General features: G+C 43.7%; 1 protein-coding gene across 6 annotated transcripts in view; it reads right to left on the bottom strand.

Moving 5' to 3' along the window:
* serac1 (serine active site containing 1) overlaps window positions 1-18631 on the bottom strand; it is a 204481-nt gene that overhangs the window by 120080 nt on the left and 65770 nt on the right. For all 6 annotated transcript variants that reach the window (XM_080200300.1, XM_080200302.1, XM_080200304.1 and 3 more), the window contains one exon: window positions 1430-1548. In XM_080200300.1, the coding sequence (XP_080056426.1) occupies window positions 1430-1548 (119 nt within the window). The remainder of the gene's footprint in view (window positions 1-1429; window positions 1549-18631) is intronic.

Raw genomic sequence — 18631 nt, 5'->3', positions numbered from 1 at the left:
AGCATCCTAGTAAAACTTCTCTTCACTCTTTTCAGTTTAATGATATCATTTCTAAAATGTGACCAGAACTATACACGGTATTTCAAGTCTGGTCTCACCCATGTCTCATACAACTTCAACAACTCCAGTATTCAATGTTCTTACCAATGAAACCAAGCATGCCAAATGCCTTCTTCACCACTTTGTCCACCTGTGACTCCACCTCCAAGGAGCTATGAACATGTACCCCTACATTTCTTTGTTCTACAACTTTCCCCCAGCATCCTATCATTAACTAAGTACGTCCTGCCCTAGTTAGATCTACCAAAATGCATTACCACGCATTTATCTAAATTAAACTTCATCTGCATTCATCAGCCCACTGGTCCAATTGATCAAGATCCCATTGCAAACCTAGATAACCTTCTTCACTGTTCACTATGTCACCAATCTTGGTGTCATCTGCAAACTTACTAACCATGCCTCCTAAGTCCTCATCCAAATCATTAATCCAAATGACAAAGAGCAATGGACCCAGCACTGATCCCTACCAAAAAGAAACCCCCCCCTCCCCACCTGCCCCCCAGCACCGATCCCTGAGGCACACCATTGGTCACAGCCCTCCAGTTTGAAAAACAACCCTCCATCAACACACTATCTTCTGCCATCAAGCCAATTTTAATTGCATTTGCCTACCTCACCCTGGATCCCATGAGATTTAACCTAATGCAACAACCTACCATGATACCTTGTCAAAGGCCTTGCTGATGTCCACGTAGGCAACATCAACTGTATTGCCCTCATCTACCTTCTTGGTTGTCCCTTCAAAAAACTCAATCAGATTTGTGAGACACGATCTCACACTCACAAAGCCAAGCCACGCTGACTGTCCCAAATCAGTCCTTACCTCTCTAAATGCTGTGGATCCTGTCTCTTGGAATAACAACTTATCCACTATAAATGTCAGGCTCATCGGTCTGTAGTTCCCAGGCGTTTCCTGCAGGCCCCCCCCTCCTCTAAACATGCGCCATGAAATGATTTGGATTCTGGCAATATCCACCCTTATGTACCATTGAGGAACAGGGTGTGCCAGATGGAAAACGACCCAACTGTTTAATATCTTGACAGTGCAAATAATCAGGATCTTTCTTCACTTAATACTTATATGGTTACAACGTCTCATGGATATCCTTTAGCAGCAGTTCTAAAACTGTGGGCTGAAACAACAAATAGGAGTGGTACTCTCTCCTAGGAGTTTCACTCTACTTTTCTCGTAATCCTAATGACTTTGAATTCTGGAAAGTACTAAACTCTCAATGTCATAGTGAACAGAAACTGCTTCACACCAACATTCCCGTTGGGACATAAATGCACGTCAAGTTAATTACACATAAATGTCATCACTTTATGGAAAATTAAATCTAAAACAAAAAAAAATGGTTTTACTAACCTCAATTACTTTTGGTAAAGGAGGGTGTAAAAAAAAACGAAGGTCAACATCTTGAGATCTGGCTAGCCCAATGCTAGTTTTCTGATCACATGCCTGGGCCAGAGTTCTATATTGGTAATCTGCAAATAAAGAAAATTTACATACTTTCTGAAATTAATACTAATACTTTGTGAAATTATTAACTCTTGCCTATCTACTGAACTAATCTTTTGAACAAATGTGAAGTTAAAATGACGATCATTTATAAGACATTACATTATTTATCTGAATAAGAACTCATCCACTAGACAGCACAGCAGGAGGTAATTTGACTCATCATGTCCATGCCTCCTCTTTGGAAGCACTAACAATTTTTAAAAAAAGAGTTTACAGAATGTTTTGGCATCACTGGCTATGCCATCTCTAATTGCCCTTGAGAAAGTGGTGATGAGTTACTTTCTTGAACTGTTGCAGTCCTTGTGGTATAGTGCAGTGCGGAAGTCTCACAACACCAAGTTAAAGTCCAACAGGTTTATTTGGTAGCAAAAGCCACTAGCTTTTGGAGCGCAGGCTGCCCCTTCATCAGGTGGGTGGGAGTTCTAATCACAAACAGGCATATAAAGACAAAAACTCAATTTACAGAATAATGTTTGAAATGCGATTCTTTACAGCTAATCAAGTCTTAAAGGTACAGACAATGAGAGTGGACAGAGCGTTAAGCACAGGATAAAGAGATGTGTATTATCTCCAGACAGGGCAGTTAGTGAGATTCTACAAGTCCAGGCAAGTCGTGGGGGTTACAGATAGTGTGACATGAACTTTTGGCCTCTGATCTTCAGGTTAAGCATTCTCCAAGGCAGTCTTCACGACACATGACAGCACAGAATCGCTGAGCAGAGACTGATAGCCAAGTTCTGCATACGAGGACGGCCTCAACCGGGATCCTGGGTTCATTTTACACTATCTGTAACTCCACAACTTGCCTGGACTTGCAAAATCTCACTAACTGTCCTGTCTGGAGACAATACACATCTCTTCAACCTGTGCTTAACTCTCTCTCTTCACTTACATTATCTGTACCTTTAAGACTTGCTTAGCTGTAAAGAATCGCATTCCAATCATTATTCTGTAAATTGAGTTTGTGTCTTTATATGCCCTGTTTGCGATTAGAATTCCCATTCACCTGATGAAGGGGCAGCCAATGCTCCGAAAGCTAGTAGCTTTTGCTCCCAATTAAACCTGTTGGACTGTAACCCGGTATTGTGAGAATTCTTACTGTGTTTCTCTCAGTCCAATGCTGGCATCCCCACATCACGTATAGTACATTCACAGTGCTGTTAGGGTGGGAGTACTAGGATTCCAACCTAGTGACAATGAAGGAATGGCGATATATTTTCAAGACAGGATGGTGATGGCTTGGAGGGGAGCTTCTAAGTGGCAGTTGTAACAATGTTAGAGGTTGTGAGTTTTGCACAGAAACAAGAGCTGTGGTTTGCATGAACTTTCTGTTCGGGAACTTAGGGCGTGAGGTCTTCATGCCGGGCATGGTAGCAACAGTAGTTAGCACTGCTGCTTCACAGCTCCAGGGACCTGGATTTGACTCACAGCTTGGGTCACTATCTGTGTGGAGTTTGCACATTCTCCAGGTGCTACGGTTTCCTCCCACAGTCCAAAGATGTGTGGGTTAGGTTGATTGGCCAGGCTGAAAATTGCCCCTTAGAGTCATGAGATGCATAGGTTAGAGGTATTACCGGGTAAATATGTAGGGATATGGGGGTAGGGCCTGGGTGGGATTCTGGTCGGTGCAGACTCAACGGGCCGAATGGCCTCCTTCTGCACTGTAGCATTTCTATGATTAATAGAACCATAGGAAATTACAGCTCAGAAACAGGCCTTTTGGCCCTTCCTGTCTGCCATTTTTTACCTAGTCCCACTGACCTGCACTTGGACCATATCCCTCCACATCCCTCTCATCCATGAACCCGTCCAAGTTTTTCTTAAATGTTAGAAGTGATCCCGCATTTACCACTTTATCAGGCAGCTCATTCCACAGCCCCACCACTCTCTGTGTGAAGAAGTCCCCCCTAATATTCCCTTTAAACCTTTCTCCTTTCACCCTTAACCCATGCCCTCTGTTTTTTTTTCCCCTAGCTCAGTGGAAAAAGCCTGCTTGCATTCACTCTATCTATTCCCATCAAAATCTTGTACACCTCTATCAAATCTCCCCTTATTCTTCTACACTCCAGGGCATAAAGTCCTAACCTATTCAATCTCTCTCTGTAACTCAGCTTCTCAAGTCCCAGCAACATCCTCATGAACCTTCTCTGCACTCTTTCAACCTTATTTACATCCTTCCTGTAACTAGGTGACCAAAGCTGTACACAATATTCTAAATTCGGTCTCACCAATGCCTTATACAACCTTACCATAACACTCCAACTTTTATACTCGATACCCTGATTTATAAAGGCCAATATACCAAAAGCACTCTTTACAATCCTATCCACCTGTGACGTCACTTTTAGGGAATTCTGTACCTGTATTCCCAGATTCCTCTGTTCAGCTGCACTCTTCACAGTCTTACCATTTACCCTTCATTCTACTTTGGTTTGTCCTTCCAAAGTGCAATACCTCACACTTGTCTGCGTTAAATTCCATTTGCCATTTTTCAGCCCCTTTTTCTAGTCGGTCCAAATCCCTCTGCAAGCTTTGAAAACCTTCCTCACTGTCCACTACACCTCCAATCTTTGTATCGTCAGCAAATTTGCTGATCCAATTTACCACATTATCATCCAGATCATCGATATAGATGACAAACAATGGACCCAACACCGATCCCTGCGGCACACCATTAGTTACAGGCCTCCACTTAGAGAGGCAATCCTCCTCAACCACTCTCTGGCTTCTTCCATGAGAGGGTGGAGGACTAGAAAGATTGGAGTCATGGAAGATGACAGGGCAGGTTGAGTGAAAAGTTATTAAAGCAAAAATCTTGGCCAGAATTTTGCATCCAGTTCTGTCTGCTGAACTTTAGGGAGGATATGATGGCATTAGAGGGTTGAAGGAAGGTTCCTAATGGTTCCAAGGTTGACGAACTCCATTTAAGGTAGATTAGAGCAGTTAGGACTGTTTCCTTTAGAGAAAAGAATAAAAAACAAAACGGAACAATACAGGAACATGCCCTTTGGCCCACCAAGCCTGCAACCATCATGTTTTCCTATCTAGACCAACTGCTTGTATCCCTCTATTCCTGCCTGTTCATGTATTTATCCAGATAAGTCCTAAATGTCACTAACGTGTTTGCCTCAACCACTTCACTTGGCATGCATTCCAGGCCCCCACCAATCTATGCCCCTCATAATTTTATAAACTTCTATTAGGTTGCCCCTCAGCCTCTGTCTTTCCAGAGAGAACAATCTCAGTTTATTCAATCTCTCAAAGAACAAAGACAATTACAACACAGGAACAGGCTCCTCGGCCCTCCAAGCCTGCACCAACCATGCTGCCCAACTAAACTAAAACCCCCTACCCTTCCGGGAACCATATTTCTCTATTCCTATCCTATTCATGTATTTGTCCAGATGCCCCTTAAAACTCACTATCATATCTGCTTCAATGCCTCCCCCGGCAGCAAGTTCCAGGCACCCACCACCCTCTGTGTTTTAAAATAAAACTTGCCTCATGCATCTCCTTTAAACGTTGCCTCTCGCACCTTAAACCTATGCCCCCTAGTAATTGACTCCTGCACCTGGAGAAAAAGCTTCTGACTATCCACTCTGTCCACGCCACTCATCTTGTAGACTTCGATCAGGTCACCCTCACCCTCCATCATTCTAGTGAGAATGGACCAAGTTTCTCCAGCCTCTCCTCATAGCTAATACCCTCTGTACCAGGCAACATCCTGGTCAAACCTTTCCTGTACTCCCTCCAAAGCCTCCACGTCCTCCTGGTAGTACAGCGACTAGAATTGGATGAGTTTTTCCAAATGTATAATCAATGTTTTACTTAACTAGCATACTTTGCCAAAGGTTGAGAAGAGTTTAATAAATGTATTCAAAATCATTCAAGGCCTGTACAGTGTGTGGGAAGAAAATTTTCCCATTCAAGAATAGAGAGGGCTTGGATCTGTAATTGGCAAAGGAAGCAGAAGTCACATGAAGGAAATGTTTTTCTCAAGACGAGTGGTTAGGGTTTGGCATGCACTGCCTTGGGAGGTTTTTCACACAGAGGGTAGTGGGGGTATGGAATGCTCTGCCAAGCAAGGTGGAGGAGGCAGGCACGCTGGAATTGTTTAAGAGTTACTTAGACAGGCACGAGTGGGTTGGAGATGGAAGGATATAGGAGATTGTTTTAAATAAGGTTCATTAGCATTGGGACGTCCCTGGTAATGTATAAGGATGTGGAATGAAACTAATGTCTTTCTCTTTTAATTCACAGGTTTTGAGTCGGTCCGCCTTGTTGTCCAACGAGGGGCACACATGCGATGGGTCGTACGAGGGCTGCTCTTGGATGTCCGAGAATAGCCTAGTACTTCATGTCGTTAGTGTACGCTTAAACTGGACCAGATGCTGGGCAACACGACAGCTCAGTGACTATCACTGTTTGCTGTGCAGACACATGGATTTGGGCCAGTGTCTGTGGGAGTTTGCGCATTCTCCCCGTGCTTGCGTGGGTTTTCTCCGGGTCCTCCCACACCCCAAAGATGTGCTATTAGGCTGAGTGGAGGTAATAAATTGTCCCTAAATTAGTTTTCCCTCAATGTGGAATGCCATAAGCATAGATAAGGGTCATGGGTGGAGGGGGGACTGGTAATGTTAAAATGGCAGCACGGGCTCGTTGGGCCGAAGGGCCTGTTTCCCGGGCTGTTTTTTCCCTTTGTTGAGAGTGCAGTGTAGGCATTCGAAGAGGAATTGGACCTGAAAAGGAAGAATGTGCAGGTTTACTAGGTGAGATGCTTGTTCAGACAGTTGGTTCAGATACAGACACAATGGGTCAAATGGTCTCCTTCTGTGCTGTAACAATTCTGTATTGGTGTGAGGTGCTCATTCAGAGAGCTGATACAGATGCAATTGGTCAAATGGTTTCCTTATGTGCTGTAACAATTCTGTGACTGTGTAGATTATAATATTTATAAACTTTCTTTCAGATAGCAGAATGACTAATGAAGAACCTCTCCCAAAGAAGGTAAGCTCAGAAAATAACTATAAGTAAGTTGTATCCCATTACTTATAGTTAGCAATAAGTAATCACATGTCTTGTTCCACAATAGGTTTGCTTAAGTGAATCAGATTTCAAAACCCTATCCCAAGATGACTTGTGTTCCAGGTACTGCTTTGCAAAAATAAAATTTGACTGGGAGTAACTGTTGAATATACATAAGACATTTATGTGACTTTTATTCACTTATAGCATAGCATCATTTATTGTGAGGGGCATTGATTACACTTGTTATGCTTCAGCTGTATAGGGAAGGCACTGATGAGACCACATCTGGAGTAGTGCGTGTAGTATTGGTACTTTAAGAAAATATATAAATGCATTAGAAGAAAATAAGCAAGTACGTTAGAAGCAGTTCAGAAAAGGTTTACTAGATTAATACACGAAACAGGCAAGTCGTCTTTGAAGAAAGATTAGGTTTGTGTCCCTCAGCATTTAGAGGAACAAGAGCTGATTATTTGAAACCTTTAAGATCCTGAGCAATATAGCCAGAGTGGATATGGAGAGGGTGTTTCCTCTTGTCAGAGAATCTGCCTGTAAAAAATGTAGCAGCAGACCATGACAGCATTGGTAGTAGCAATCATTGCACAGTCCTCGTGGAGATAGTAAGAATGCCCTCATTCATGTTGCATGGCACTGTGCTAAATAACATGATCGCAAATAGGTATAGCAACTGAACTGGGCATCCGTGAGGCATTGTGGGCCACCTGCCATAGCAGAACTGTATGTGACCACAGTCTGTAACCTCACGGACCAGAAAATCCCTCATATCACCATTATCATCAAGCCAGGGGATCAACACTGGCTCAATGAAGAGTGCAGGAAAGCACTTCAGGAGCAGCAGCAGGCTGTGGGCGGCATGGTAGCACAGTGATTAGCACTGCCGCTTCACAACTCCAGGGTCCTGGGTTCGATTCCTGGCTTGGGTCACTGTCTGTGTGGAGTTTGCATATTCTCCTCGTGTCTATGTGGGTTCCCTCTGGGTGCACTGGTTTCCTCCCACAGTCCAAAGATGTGTGGGTTAGGTTGATTGGCCATGCTAAAATTGCCCTTAGTGTCCTGAGATGCGTAGGTTAGAGGGATTAACAGGTAAATATGGAGGAATATGGGGGTAGGGCCTGGGTGGGATTATGATCGGTGCAGACTCAATGGGCCAAATGGCCTTTCTGCACTCTAGGCTCTCTGTGGTTCAGGCATACTTAAAAATTAGATGTCAAGTTATGCGATCCTACAACCAATTGAAGCTCTACAGTCTTGTCAGATCTAATCCAAAATGATGTTTGCCAATTAAACAACTAATGGGAGGAGAAGGAGCCTTCACAATACCTCATCCTTATTGATTGGAATGCCCAGCACACCAATGCAAGAGACAAGGCTGAAATATCTGCAACCAAGCCAAGTGCTAAGTCCGCCTGAGATCCCCAACATCACAGATGCCAGTCTTCAGCTAATTTCATTCGTCTTGGTGGTTAGCAAGAGTTGTGGGGATAGGTGGGATGGTGGTTGGTGCACACTTGATGGGCCAAATGGCTTCATTCTGCTCTGTAGGGATTCTATGAACTGAAAACATTGGATACTATATTGATTTCAAAGGCTTTGTTCCCTGACAACATTCCAGTAATGGTAATGAAAAGACTTGTGCACCAGAACTAACCACATCCCTAAACCCTTCTTGTACAACTACAGTGCTGGCATCGACACTGCAGTGTGGAAAATTGACTGGGTGTGTCCCGTTGACAAAACCAGCCTATCGGTCAATGCACTCAATTGTCAGCGAAGTGGTCATTGGTGTTATCAAGCAGTACTTACTTGCTTAATGACCTACCACTCGCTTCTGGAGCACATCAGTTTTGGTCCAGATGTTGATAAAAGAGCTCAACTCTTGAAGTGAAAGTGGCTGCCTGTAGGGCATTTGACTGACTGTATTCTCAATGAGGCCACAAGGTAAGGGGCAGTTGGCGGGCAGGCGGGGAAGCAGAAGCAAACACCCCACCGGTCATACCTAGCACAAAGGAACCAGAAGCAAGATTAGGCCCTTCAACTCTGCTCTGCCATTCATTTTGATCATGGTTGATCATCAAATTCAGTATCCTGATCCTGTCTTCCGTGAATATCCCTTGATCCCTTTACCCCAAGAGCTATGTCATAGTCAAATCTAATTTCTTCTTGAAATTGCACAACATTTTAGCCTCAACTACTTTCTGTGGTGGTGAATTCCTCAGATTCACTACTTGCTCTGAAGTGAAGAAATTTCTCCTCACCTTAGTCCTAAAAGATTTGTCCCTTATCCTCAAACTGAACTCCTCCCCACCATTGAGAACACTTTCTGAACCTACCCTTTCTAATCCTGTTAGAATTTTAGGTTTGTATAAGATCCCCTCTCATTCCTCTAAAGTCCAGAGGATATAATCCTAACCAACTGGGTCTCTGCTCATATGATAGGTTTACCAGGCTGATTTTTGGGATGGCAGGTCTTTGTTACACTCCCTCTGTAGCAAGGACATCCTTTCTCAGATAAGGACAGCAAAACTCTCCAACACTCAAGGCCTCACCAACATCCTGTTTGTACAATCACAATAAAACATCCCTATTCCTATACTCAAATCCTCTTGCAATGAAGGCTAACTTCATTTTCCTTTTTTACTGCCTGCTGTACTTGTGTGCTTAATTTCAGCAACTTATGCACGAGGACAGCAAGGGTTTAAAGTTTATCTATTTGTCACAAATTGGCTTGCATTAACACTGCAATGAAGTTACTATGAAAATCCCCTAGTTTCCACACTCCAATGCCTGTTTAGTCACTGGGGGTGAATTTAGCAGGGCCAATGCACCTAACCAGCACGTGAATCATAGAATCATAGAACCATCGATATAGTGAATCATAGAACCCTTCAGTGCAGAAGGAGGTCCTTCAGCCCATCGAGTCTGCACCGACCACAATCCCACCCAGGCCCCTACCCCTATATCCCTACACATTTACCCACTAATCCCTCTAACCTAAGCATCCCAGGATACTAAGGGGCAATTTTAGCATGGCCAATCAACCTAACCCGCACGTCTTTTGGACTGTGGGAGAAAACTGGAGCACCTGGAGGAAACCCAGGCAGACACAGGGAGAACATGCAGACTCCACACAGGCATTGACTCAAGCTCGGAATTGAACTTTAGTTCCTGGTGTTGTGAGGCAGCAGTGCTAACCACTGTGCCACCACGCCACTCAGATCTTGCTGATCCACCTCTCAATTTATACCCATTCAAATAACAATCTGTCTTCCGATCATTGCTACCAAAGTAGATAACCCCACATTTATCCACATTATACTGCATCTGCCTTGCAATATGCCCATTCATTCAACCTGTCCAAATCACACTGAAGCATCTATGCAGCCTGCTCAGAGCTCACCCTCCCAGCCAACTGTGTATCATATGCAAATTTGGCGATAAAATATTAGTTTCATCTTCTATTGTATATTAATATTTGGGAGGTTAAACTGAACAGTAAGGATCCTAGCACAGATATCTGCAGTACCCCACTAATCACTGCCTACCATTCAGAAAAAGACCCATTTATGTCAACTCTCTGCTTCCTGTCTGCTAACCAGCTTTCTACCCATCTCAAGACTCTACTCACAATCCCATGCGCTTTAACTTAGTAGTCTGCTATGTGAAATGTTTTTAAAAGCCTTTTGAAAATCTAAATAAACTACATCCACTAGTTCTCCTTGGTAATCCCTACTAGTTACATCTTCAAAGAATTGCAATAGATTTGTCCAGCATAGATTTCCCCTTTGTAAATCCATGCTGACTTTGTCTGATGCTGAGCTATGAAATCATTGATGATGAACTCCAGCAACTTCCCCAAAACTGATGTTAGGCTCACTGGTCTTTTGTTCCTTGTTTTCTCTCTGCTTCCCTTTTTGAATAGCATGTTTACCATAGAACCATAGACTCTTCCACTGAAAGCCATCTTCTCAGCCCTGTTTCGCTGGCATATCTGGACACAGTCAATTTAAATTTGCACGGCACTAACATGTGTCCAGCACAGCCATTTCCAGCTTCCTGGGCATTTTCCTCCCTCACTGATGAGAGGTTTCGCCAACGAGAATCACCTCATGGTCCCCACCAATGGGGACCGAGTGCAATGGTCATGATTTGGAAGGGGGAGGTGCGCGGCAGGAGATCCCCAATGCACTGAGAAATCGGGGCATCTGTTCAATGGCTCCCAAACACTCTACAGCTGGCGTCCCTGTCAAACCTAGGCTCTCCTAACAGAATTTTCAGTGAGTTACCCATGTCATCTTCCCACACTCTGTCAATAGGGTACAACCATCCCAAACATATTGAAAGTCATAGAGTCATACAGTGTGGAAAAGCCCCTTTGGTCCATCAAATCTGCAGCGACAACAACTACCGTTAAAGGCACACTATTCCCATTTCCAGCACTTGAGCCATTTCCCTGAATGTTATGTTAAGTCTGAAAACAGGAGTTTCCCACACCAGTTTTTTGGGCAAGTTTAGCACTGCAATCTTCCAAATCTTGTCAGTTTTTATGACAGCTCGGAGCTTTGTGAGCCAGTCAGGTCGTGCCCATAGATTCAAATAAACATATAACAGGTTTTATTGAAGAGCCACATCAAATATAAAACAGAAAGAAAACAGCAGCCTGAGCACACAACCAAATCACAATATTAAATCATGTGATTAGCTCTTGAAGCAGCCTTGCAATCCTTTTAAATACATTACAGCAGTGTCCCAAGTGTCTGCTGCCCTTGTCCTTCTAGATGGTAGTGGTTGTGGGTTTGGACATTACTATTTCAGGGGCCTTGATGAATTGCTGCAGTGCATCTTTTTGATGGTACACACTACTGCCACCGTGTACCAGTGATGGAGGAAGTGAATGTTTGCAGATGGAATGCCACCAAGGTGTCCTGGATGATGTCAAATTTCTCAACTGTTGTTGGAGCTGCACTTATCCAATCCTCCATTTCTGTTTTCCACATAGCCACTCGAGTTTCTACTTTTCACGTCTTTAACCTTTTAAAAATTACATCCGAGTCTGCTGACAGCTCCATTTCAGGCAATGGATTCCAAACCATAACATGTCACGGTGGCATAGTGATAGCACTGCTGCTTGGATTGGGTCATCGTCTGTGTGCAGTCTGTACATTCTCCCTCTGTCTACATGGGTTTCCACTGGATGCTTCGATTTCCTCCCACAGTCTGAAAGACACGCTAGTTAGGTGCACTGGCTGCGCTAAAATTCTCCCTCAGTATACTCGAACTGGCACCAGAGTGTGGTGACTAAGGAGTTTTCACAGTAACATTATTGCAGTGTTAAAGTAAGCCTATTAGTGACACTAATAAATAAACTTGAAAAACTTAAAACAATTCACTGCAAAAAGAAATTTCTCTTCAGCCCCATACTGGATTTTTTGCTAATTATAGTATATCTGAGAGATCTGGTAACAACCCCCTTTTAAGTGGAAGAATTTTTTCCCTATCTACTCTATGAAATCCCTTCACCATTTCAAATGCATCTATTAAATTGCCCCGTAACCTTCTCCAAGGGTGGTACAGTGGCGCAGTGGTTAGTACTGCTACCTAGGTTCAATACTGGCCTCAGGTGACTGTGTGGAGTTTTCACATTCTCCCCATGTCTCTGTAGATTTCCTCCAGGTGCTCCAGTTTCTTCCCACATTCCAAAGATATGTGGGTTAGGCTGATTGGTCACGCTAAATTGCCCCTTCGTGTCAAGGGGACTTGGGTAAATACGTGGGGTTACGTAGCTAAGGCCTGGGTGGGATTGTTGTCAGTGATTGCTCGATGGGCTGAAAGGCCTCCTTCTGCATTGTATGGATTCTATGATTCTAATAATTCCAATTTCTCCACATAACCAAAGTCCCTCATAACTGGTACCATTATAGTAAATCTCCTTTTAACCTTTCCAACTTTTGTAAAGTGTGGTACCCTGAATTGGACACAACCACATCACTGAAGCATAACCAGCAATTTTTATAAAGGTTCACCATAATTTTGTTCCTTTATAAGGCCAAGGTTCCCTAAGACTTGAACTATTGCATCAATATGTCCTGCTGCCTTCAAAGACTCCTGTTTGCGAATCCTATTCGTCCACCCTTTAACAACCCTTCACATTTGCTCTCTTGATTTTTCACTTCACATTTCTCTACATTAAGTTTCATCTCTCACATATCTGCCATTTTACCAGTATATTTGTGTACTTGTTTACTGTCCCCTAGTCAATTTTAGGTCCATTGCCATTTTAAACACATGCATGGGCTTCCACCATCTTGAGAAATAGGAACAGCAGGCCATTTAGCCCATCAAGCTTGCTTTGCCACTCAATAAGGTAATGGATGATACGTGGTCTAAATTCATCTTTCTTGCCAATTCCCTATAATGTTTGACACACTTGTCAATCAAACTCAGCCTTCAATATATTCAATGAGCCAGTCACCACTGCTCTCTGTGGAAGAGCACTGCAAAGATTAACAACCCTTCCAGTTGACATTTTTCTTCATCTCCATCTTAAATAGGAGATCTGTCATTTTGAAATTGCTTGGTTTCCCCACGAGCGGTAACATTTCTTCAGCATCTACCCTGTCAAGTCCCCTCAGGATTTTGATGACTCTTTGTCATAACAGTCTGACAAAGAGTCATTCTGACTCAAAACTTCTGTTCTCCCTCCATAGATGCTGTAAGACCGGCTGAGATTTTCCAGCATCTTCTGTTCTAGATTCCAGCAGTAATATGCTTTTGTCCCGAAACAATCTTTTACACTTCAATAAGATTTTCTCTTATTATTCAAACTCCAATGAATATAGGTCCACAAGGAAGTGAACTTTCTTTGAACTACTTTCAAGGCAATATTGTTTCCTACAAAAGGAGCTCAAAATTCTACACAGTCCTCCAAATGGGGTCTCATCAATGCCCAGTACAGTTGAAGCAAGACTTCCCTACTTTTATGCCACCCACACCCCACACAAGCACCACAGCAATCCTTCCCCGAATAGAGCACCCCAGAGAGCCTACCCCTGGCAATAGCTGAGCACACCTCTCTTCCCTGGGGGCTATATTTATCTATGCCTCCTTGCACATTCCCCTTGTCTGCTTCACGTTTTTTAAAATGCAACTGTCAACCTCGCTGATGTGACGGGGGAATGTTGTAGTGGGGAAACATACTAATTATAGTACGATGTATTGAAATTATATTCCCGCCCTTTCTGATGTCACTGGCAAGAATCTCATTTTTGATTCTCATAAGATTTTGTGCCAAGTTGCCATTTGCACTCGCAACGGACATGGTGTAAATTTGCACTCATTGTATCCTCCTCACAATTTCCTACTCATCATCATCAGCGAGCTTGACCATGATTCTAAAATAGAAAATGCTAGAAAATCTCAGAAGGTCAGACAGCATCTGTGGAGAGAGAATAGAGCCAGCATTTTGAGTCTAGCTGACCCTTGGCTACGATCCTGTTTATCAAAGTCATTAATATAGATTGCAAATAGTTGAAGTTGCAGCACTGATCCCTGCAGCACTCAACTAGTTATAGTTTACTAAAAATTACTTACATATCTTGCCTCTGGCAAACTAATAGGAAATAGTCTTCTGTCCAGACTACATATCACCCCACAAACCATGAGCTCTTACATTGTTTAGTGACCTTTTATGCCACTGAATGCTTTCTGGAAATCCAAATACATGACATCTATAGTTCTCCTTTATCCACCCTGCAGCTCCCCACAGGGGAGATATGCAATGGGGTGTGGGGGGAGTGGGGTGGTAGGAGAGGTGATTTTCTCCCACCACCACAGGTGTGCATCTCCCTGCTGTCAAATAAATTCACTGGTAGGAAGATTGCATGGTCAAGCTTGCTGAAAGAAAGGTTTTCAGACTTTTATGACACTTTAAATTTTGTTTAGAAGAATGCAACTATAGTGCGCAATCACAAAAGTTTTTTAGAATAATACAGCTGCTGCCAGCCTGCCAGGAGATTCAGAATGGAAATTGACTCGTGCATAATAACGATATTCCAAGCACAGTTTCTGGCATGGGATCCAGCCATTCTGGCCAGTAAAAAAAGCGCCGTCAGGTTTCCCACAATTGCACTTAAGCCAGGATACTCTGACTTTGCCCACTGTTGGGGTTCTCTGCAGTAAATGGAGATTTGGCTAAACACCAAATCCTTCACTCTTGCTGAAGCAGTATGACGTTGGGAAATTCCAACCCAAATCTCAAAAATGGAAAATTTACAAATTTATCTTTCATGCTTTTCAAATTTTCTAATTTGATTCATCATACTTTTATAATGATTAAGATCTTCCTTTCTCAAGGTCTTCATGGTTATCGAAGGAAATAAAGGAGAGTATTAAATTAAAAGCTGATGCGTTCAGAGTGGCTAAAAGTAGTGGGCAATTAGAAGATTGGGAAAGGTTTAAAAATCAACTAAGAATGACTAAGAAGTTGATAAAGAAAGGAAGGATAGACTATGAAGCTAAACTAGCATTAAATATAAAAAAGGACAGTAAGAGTTTTTACAAATATATAAAGAAGAGAAGGCTGGCTAGAGTGAATGTTGGACCCTTAGAGGATGAGAGGGGGGTTTTAGTGGTGGGAGATGAGGAAATGGTTCAGGCTTTAAATAAGTTTTTTGCCTCGGTCTTCGCAGAGGAGGACACGAATAGTTTGCTGGATATTAAAGATAGAAGGATGGTAGGAGTTGAGGGCCTGAATGCGATTACTGTCACTAGCGAGGTAGTGCTTGATAGACTAATGCGACTGAAGGTGGACAAGTCCCCAGAACCAGATGGAGTGCATCCCAGAGTTCTGAAGGAAATGGCAGAGGTGATAGTGGATGCCTTAGTGATTATTTACCAAAATTCACTGGATTCCGGGGAAGTGCCGGAAGATTGGAAAACAACTAATGTTATGCTGCTGTTTAAAAAAGGTAGCAGACAAAAGGCAGGGAATTATAGGCTGGTTAGTTTAACGTCTGTAGTTGGAAAAATGCTTGAATCCGTCATCAAAGAAGAAATAGCGAGATACCTAGAAAGCAATGGTTTGTTAGAGCAGACACAGCACGGATTCGTTAAGAGGAAGTCGTGTTTGACGAATTTATTGGATTTCTATGAGGATGTGACTAGTGCGGTAGACAGAGAGGAACTGGTGGATGTGGTGTTTCTAGATTTTCAAAAGGCGTTTGATAAGGTGCCTCATAAAAGGTTGCTACAGAAGGTTATGGTGCATGGAGTTGGGGGTAAGGTGTTAGCGTGGATAGAGGATTGGTTGTCTAATAGGAAGCAGAGAGTTGGTATCAATGGGTGCTATTCTGATTGGCAGTTGGTGACTAGTGGAGTGCTGCAGGGATTGGTGTTGGGGCCTCAGCTATTTACCATTTATATAGATGATCTGGAGGAGGGGGCTGAGTGTAGGGTGACAAAATTTGCTGATGACACGAAGATGAGTGGTAAAGCAAATTGCGCGGAGGGTGTGGAAAGTCTGCAGAGGGATCTGGATGGGCTGAGCGAGTGGGCGAGGACCTGGCAGATGGAGTATAATGTTAGCAAGTGTGAGGTTATCCACTTTGGCAGAAATAATAGTAGGAGGGATTACTATTTAAAGGACGAAAAGCTGCAGCATGCTACAGCGCAGAGGTACCTGGGGGCCCTTGTGCATGAGTCGCAAAAACCCAGTCTGCAGGTGCAGCAGGTGATCAAGAAGGCGAATGGAATGCTGGCCTTTATAGCGAGGGGGATAGAATATAAAAGCAGGGAGGTCTTGCTGCAACTGTACAGGGTACTGGTGAGGCCGCAGCTGGAGTAGTGTGTGCAGTTTTGGTCGCCACACTTGCAGAAGGATATTTTGGCCTTGGAGGGAGTGCAGAGGAGGTTCACTAGGCTGATACCGGAGATGAGGGGGTTGGACTATGAAGAGAGACTAAATAGACTGGGTCTGTACTCGTTGGAGTTTAGAAGGATGAGGGGGGATCTTATAGATAATGAACGGGATGGATAGGGTAGAGGTAGAGATTCTTCCCACTTAGAAAGGATAGCAGGACTAGAGGGCACAGCCTCAAGATGGCGGGGGGACAGTTTAGATCGGAGTTGAGGAGGAACTTCTTCACTCAAAGGGTGGTGAATCTCTGGAATTCTCTGCCCGTTGAAGTGGTGGAGGCTACCTCGCTAAATATATTTAAGTCACAGGTAGATAGGTTTTTGATAGACAAGGGAATTAAGGGTTATGGGGAGAAAGCGGGAAAGTGGAACTGATCCACTTCAGATCAGCCATGATCTTATTGAATGGCAGGGCAGGCTTGAAGGGCTAGATGGCCTACTCCTGCTCCTATTTCTTATGTTTTGATGTTCATTATTTCTTGATTTATACACTGTCCACAGTGTATAAATCAGTGTATAATCAAAGGGACTATAAACTATTCAAACCATTGACTTATTTCCTCTGCTATTTCTTATTTAAAACTGATTCTACAGTGGAGATTTTCCAACATTGTTATGCCTGGCGCAGATCATGCCAATCCCGAAAAATAGCACGTGAACCTAAAAATCTGTTACGCACCTGGTGCCAAACGGTTTACAATTGCCCTGGCACCTTTCTACTGCTGCAAAACAGATCACATCCAGAAAGGGTGTGAGGCTGATTAGCATTAGATTGGCTTGATTTCCCCTCGTATGAATGATTTCATCGTTCCCCCTCTCGGTATGTTCCCACCTCTCCAGCAGAGAGGCACAAATCAGCTGGACTCTATTAGCGAAGACCATGCATGCTGGTCATGTTGGGAGCGCTCAGAGACCACTGAAGCCCCCAGGAGTTCAGAGGCATGGCCAGGCAGTACCCTTTAGGCAGTACCCACCTGGCACACTTAGCAGTGTCCACCAGACACCCTGCCAAGGGGTTGGGGCCTGAGTAAGGAGGCTGGCATGAGAGTGGTGAATGTGTGGAATTCACTACCACAGAAAGCAGTTCAGGCCTAAACATTGTCTAATTTCAAGAAGAAATTATATATAGCTTTTGGGGCTAAAGGGATCAAGGAATATAGGGTGGAACAGGCTCAAAGGGATAAATGGTTTACTCCTGCTTCTAGTTTCTATGTCTCTATGCTTCAGGAGTTCCCAATGGAGAACCCGTATGCTCGCTGTACCCCCATGATGAATATCAGCAGCCTAATGAGATGGTACATGGCACCAGTGCTGGTGTTGGGTTGCCAGTGTCTAGACCCACGAGGACACGGGTTGCTGGAAGGGAGTGAGGGGACTGGGATACATAACCTCACAGATTTTCTCTCTCCTCTTCTCCCCCAAAGGAATAGTGGATTTCACATTAGAGCCTGGAGGGAGATGTACGACTGCAGCAAGAACAACCTGGGCCAGAGGCTGCAGCAGGATAAGGGGCTACCGGTGGCGTTTCTGGATTGTTGGAGACTAGACACATAATCCAACATGCCTTCATGACCCAGTAGAAGTTATGATTTGCTGATCCTCATGATAATTGCCCAGAAGGTTTGAACTTCCAATGGGAAATGCCCTGGCCTTCAGAGGTCCTCCACAAGTTTCCAACTTGGAGTGTAGTCTGAGACTTTGGACAGTTCTGTGGGGTTTATCTGGATAGTTATCCAGGAAATGTGAGACAGTTTTAAACTAAGGCTCACTCTCAATCACATACTGAACCTCCCACTCCATCCTCAACCCAATCTGATTGCTCCCGACCTAACTACCTCTCTTGATTCAACCACCCCCTTACATACCTTACCCTCTTGCCACCCTACCCAACTGCAACCATCTCCACCTGTCACCTCATATGTAGATGTGCAAGAGGATTGTTGGGTCAAGAAGAATAGGTTGGGGGCTGAGTCAGATTGAGTTGAAGGTTGAAGGGGGAGTTTGCAGGGGGGAGGGGGTGTGGGGGGGATGTTCCAGTGTGAAAGATTGGGAGTTAGCCTCAGTTTTAATTTGTGAGCATCTATAATGAAG

The sequence above is a fragment of the Carcharhinus amblyrhynchos genome, chromosome 12, assembly GCF_965287045.1.
Source record: "Carcharhinus amblyrhynchos chromosome 12, sCarAmb.v2.hapA, whole genome shotgun sequence".
In the NCBI taxonomy this organism is placed as follows: Eukaryota; Metazoa; Chordata; class Chondrichthyes; order Carcharhiniformes; family Carcharhinidae; genus Carcharhinus; species Carcharhinus amblyrhynchos.
Note: the sequence above shows the minus strand (reverse complement) of the source record. Positions and strands in the feature narration are given on the sequence as shown.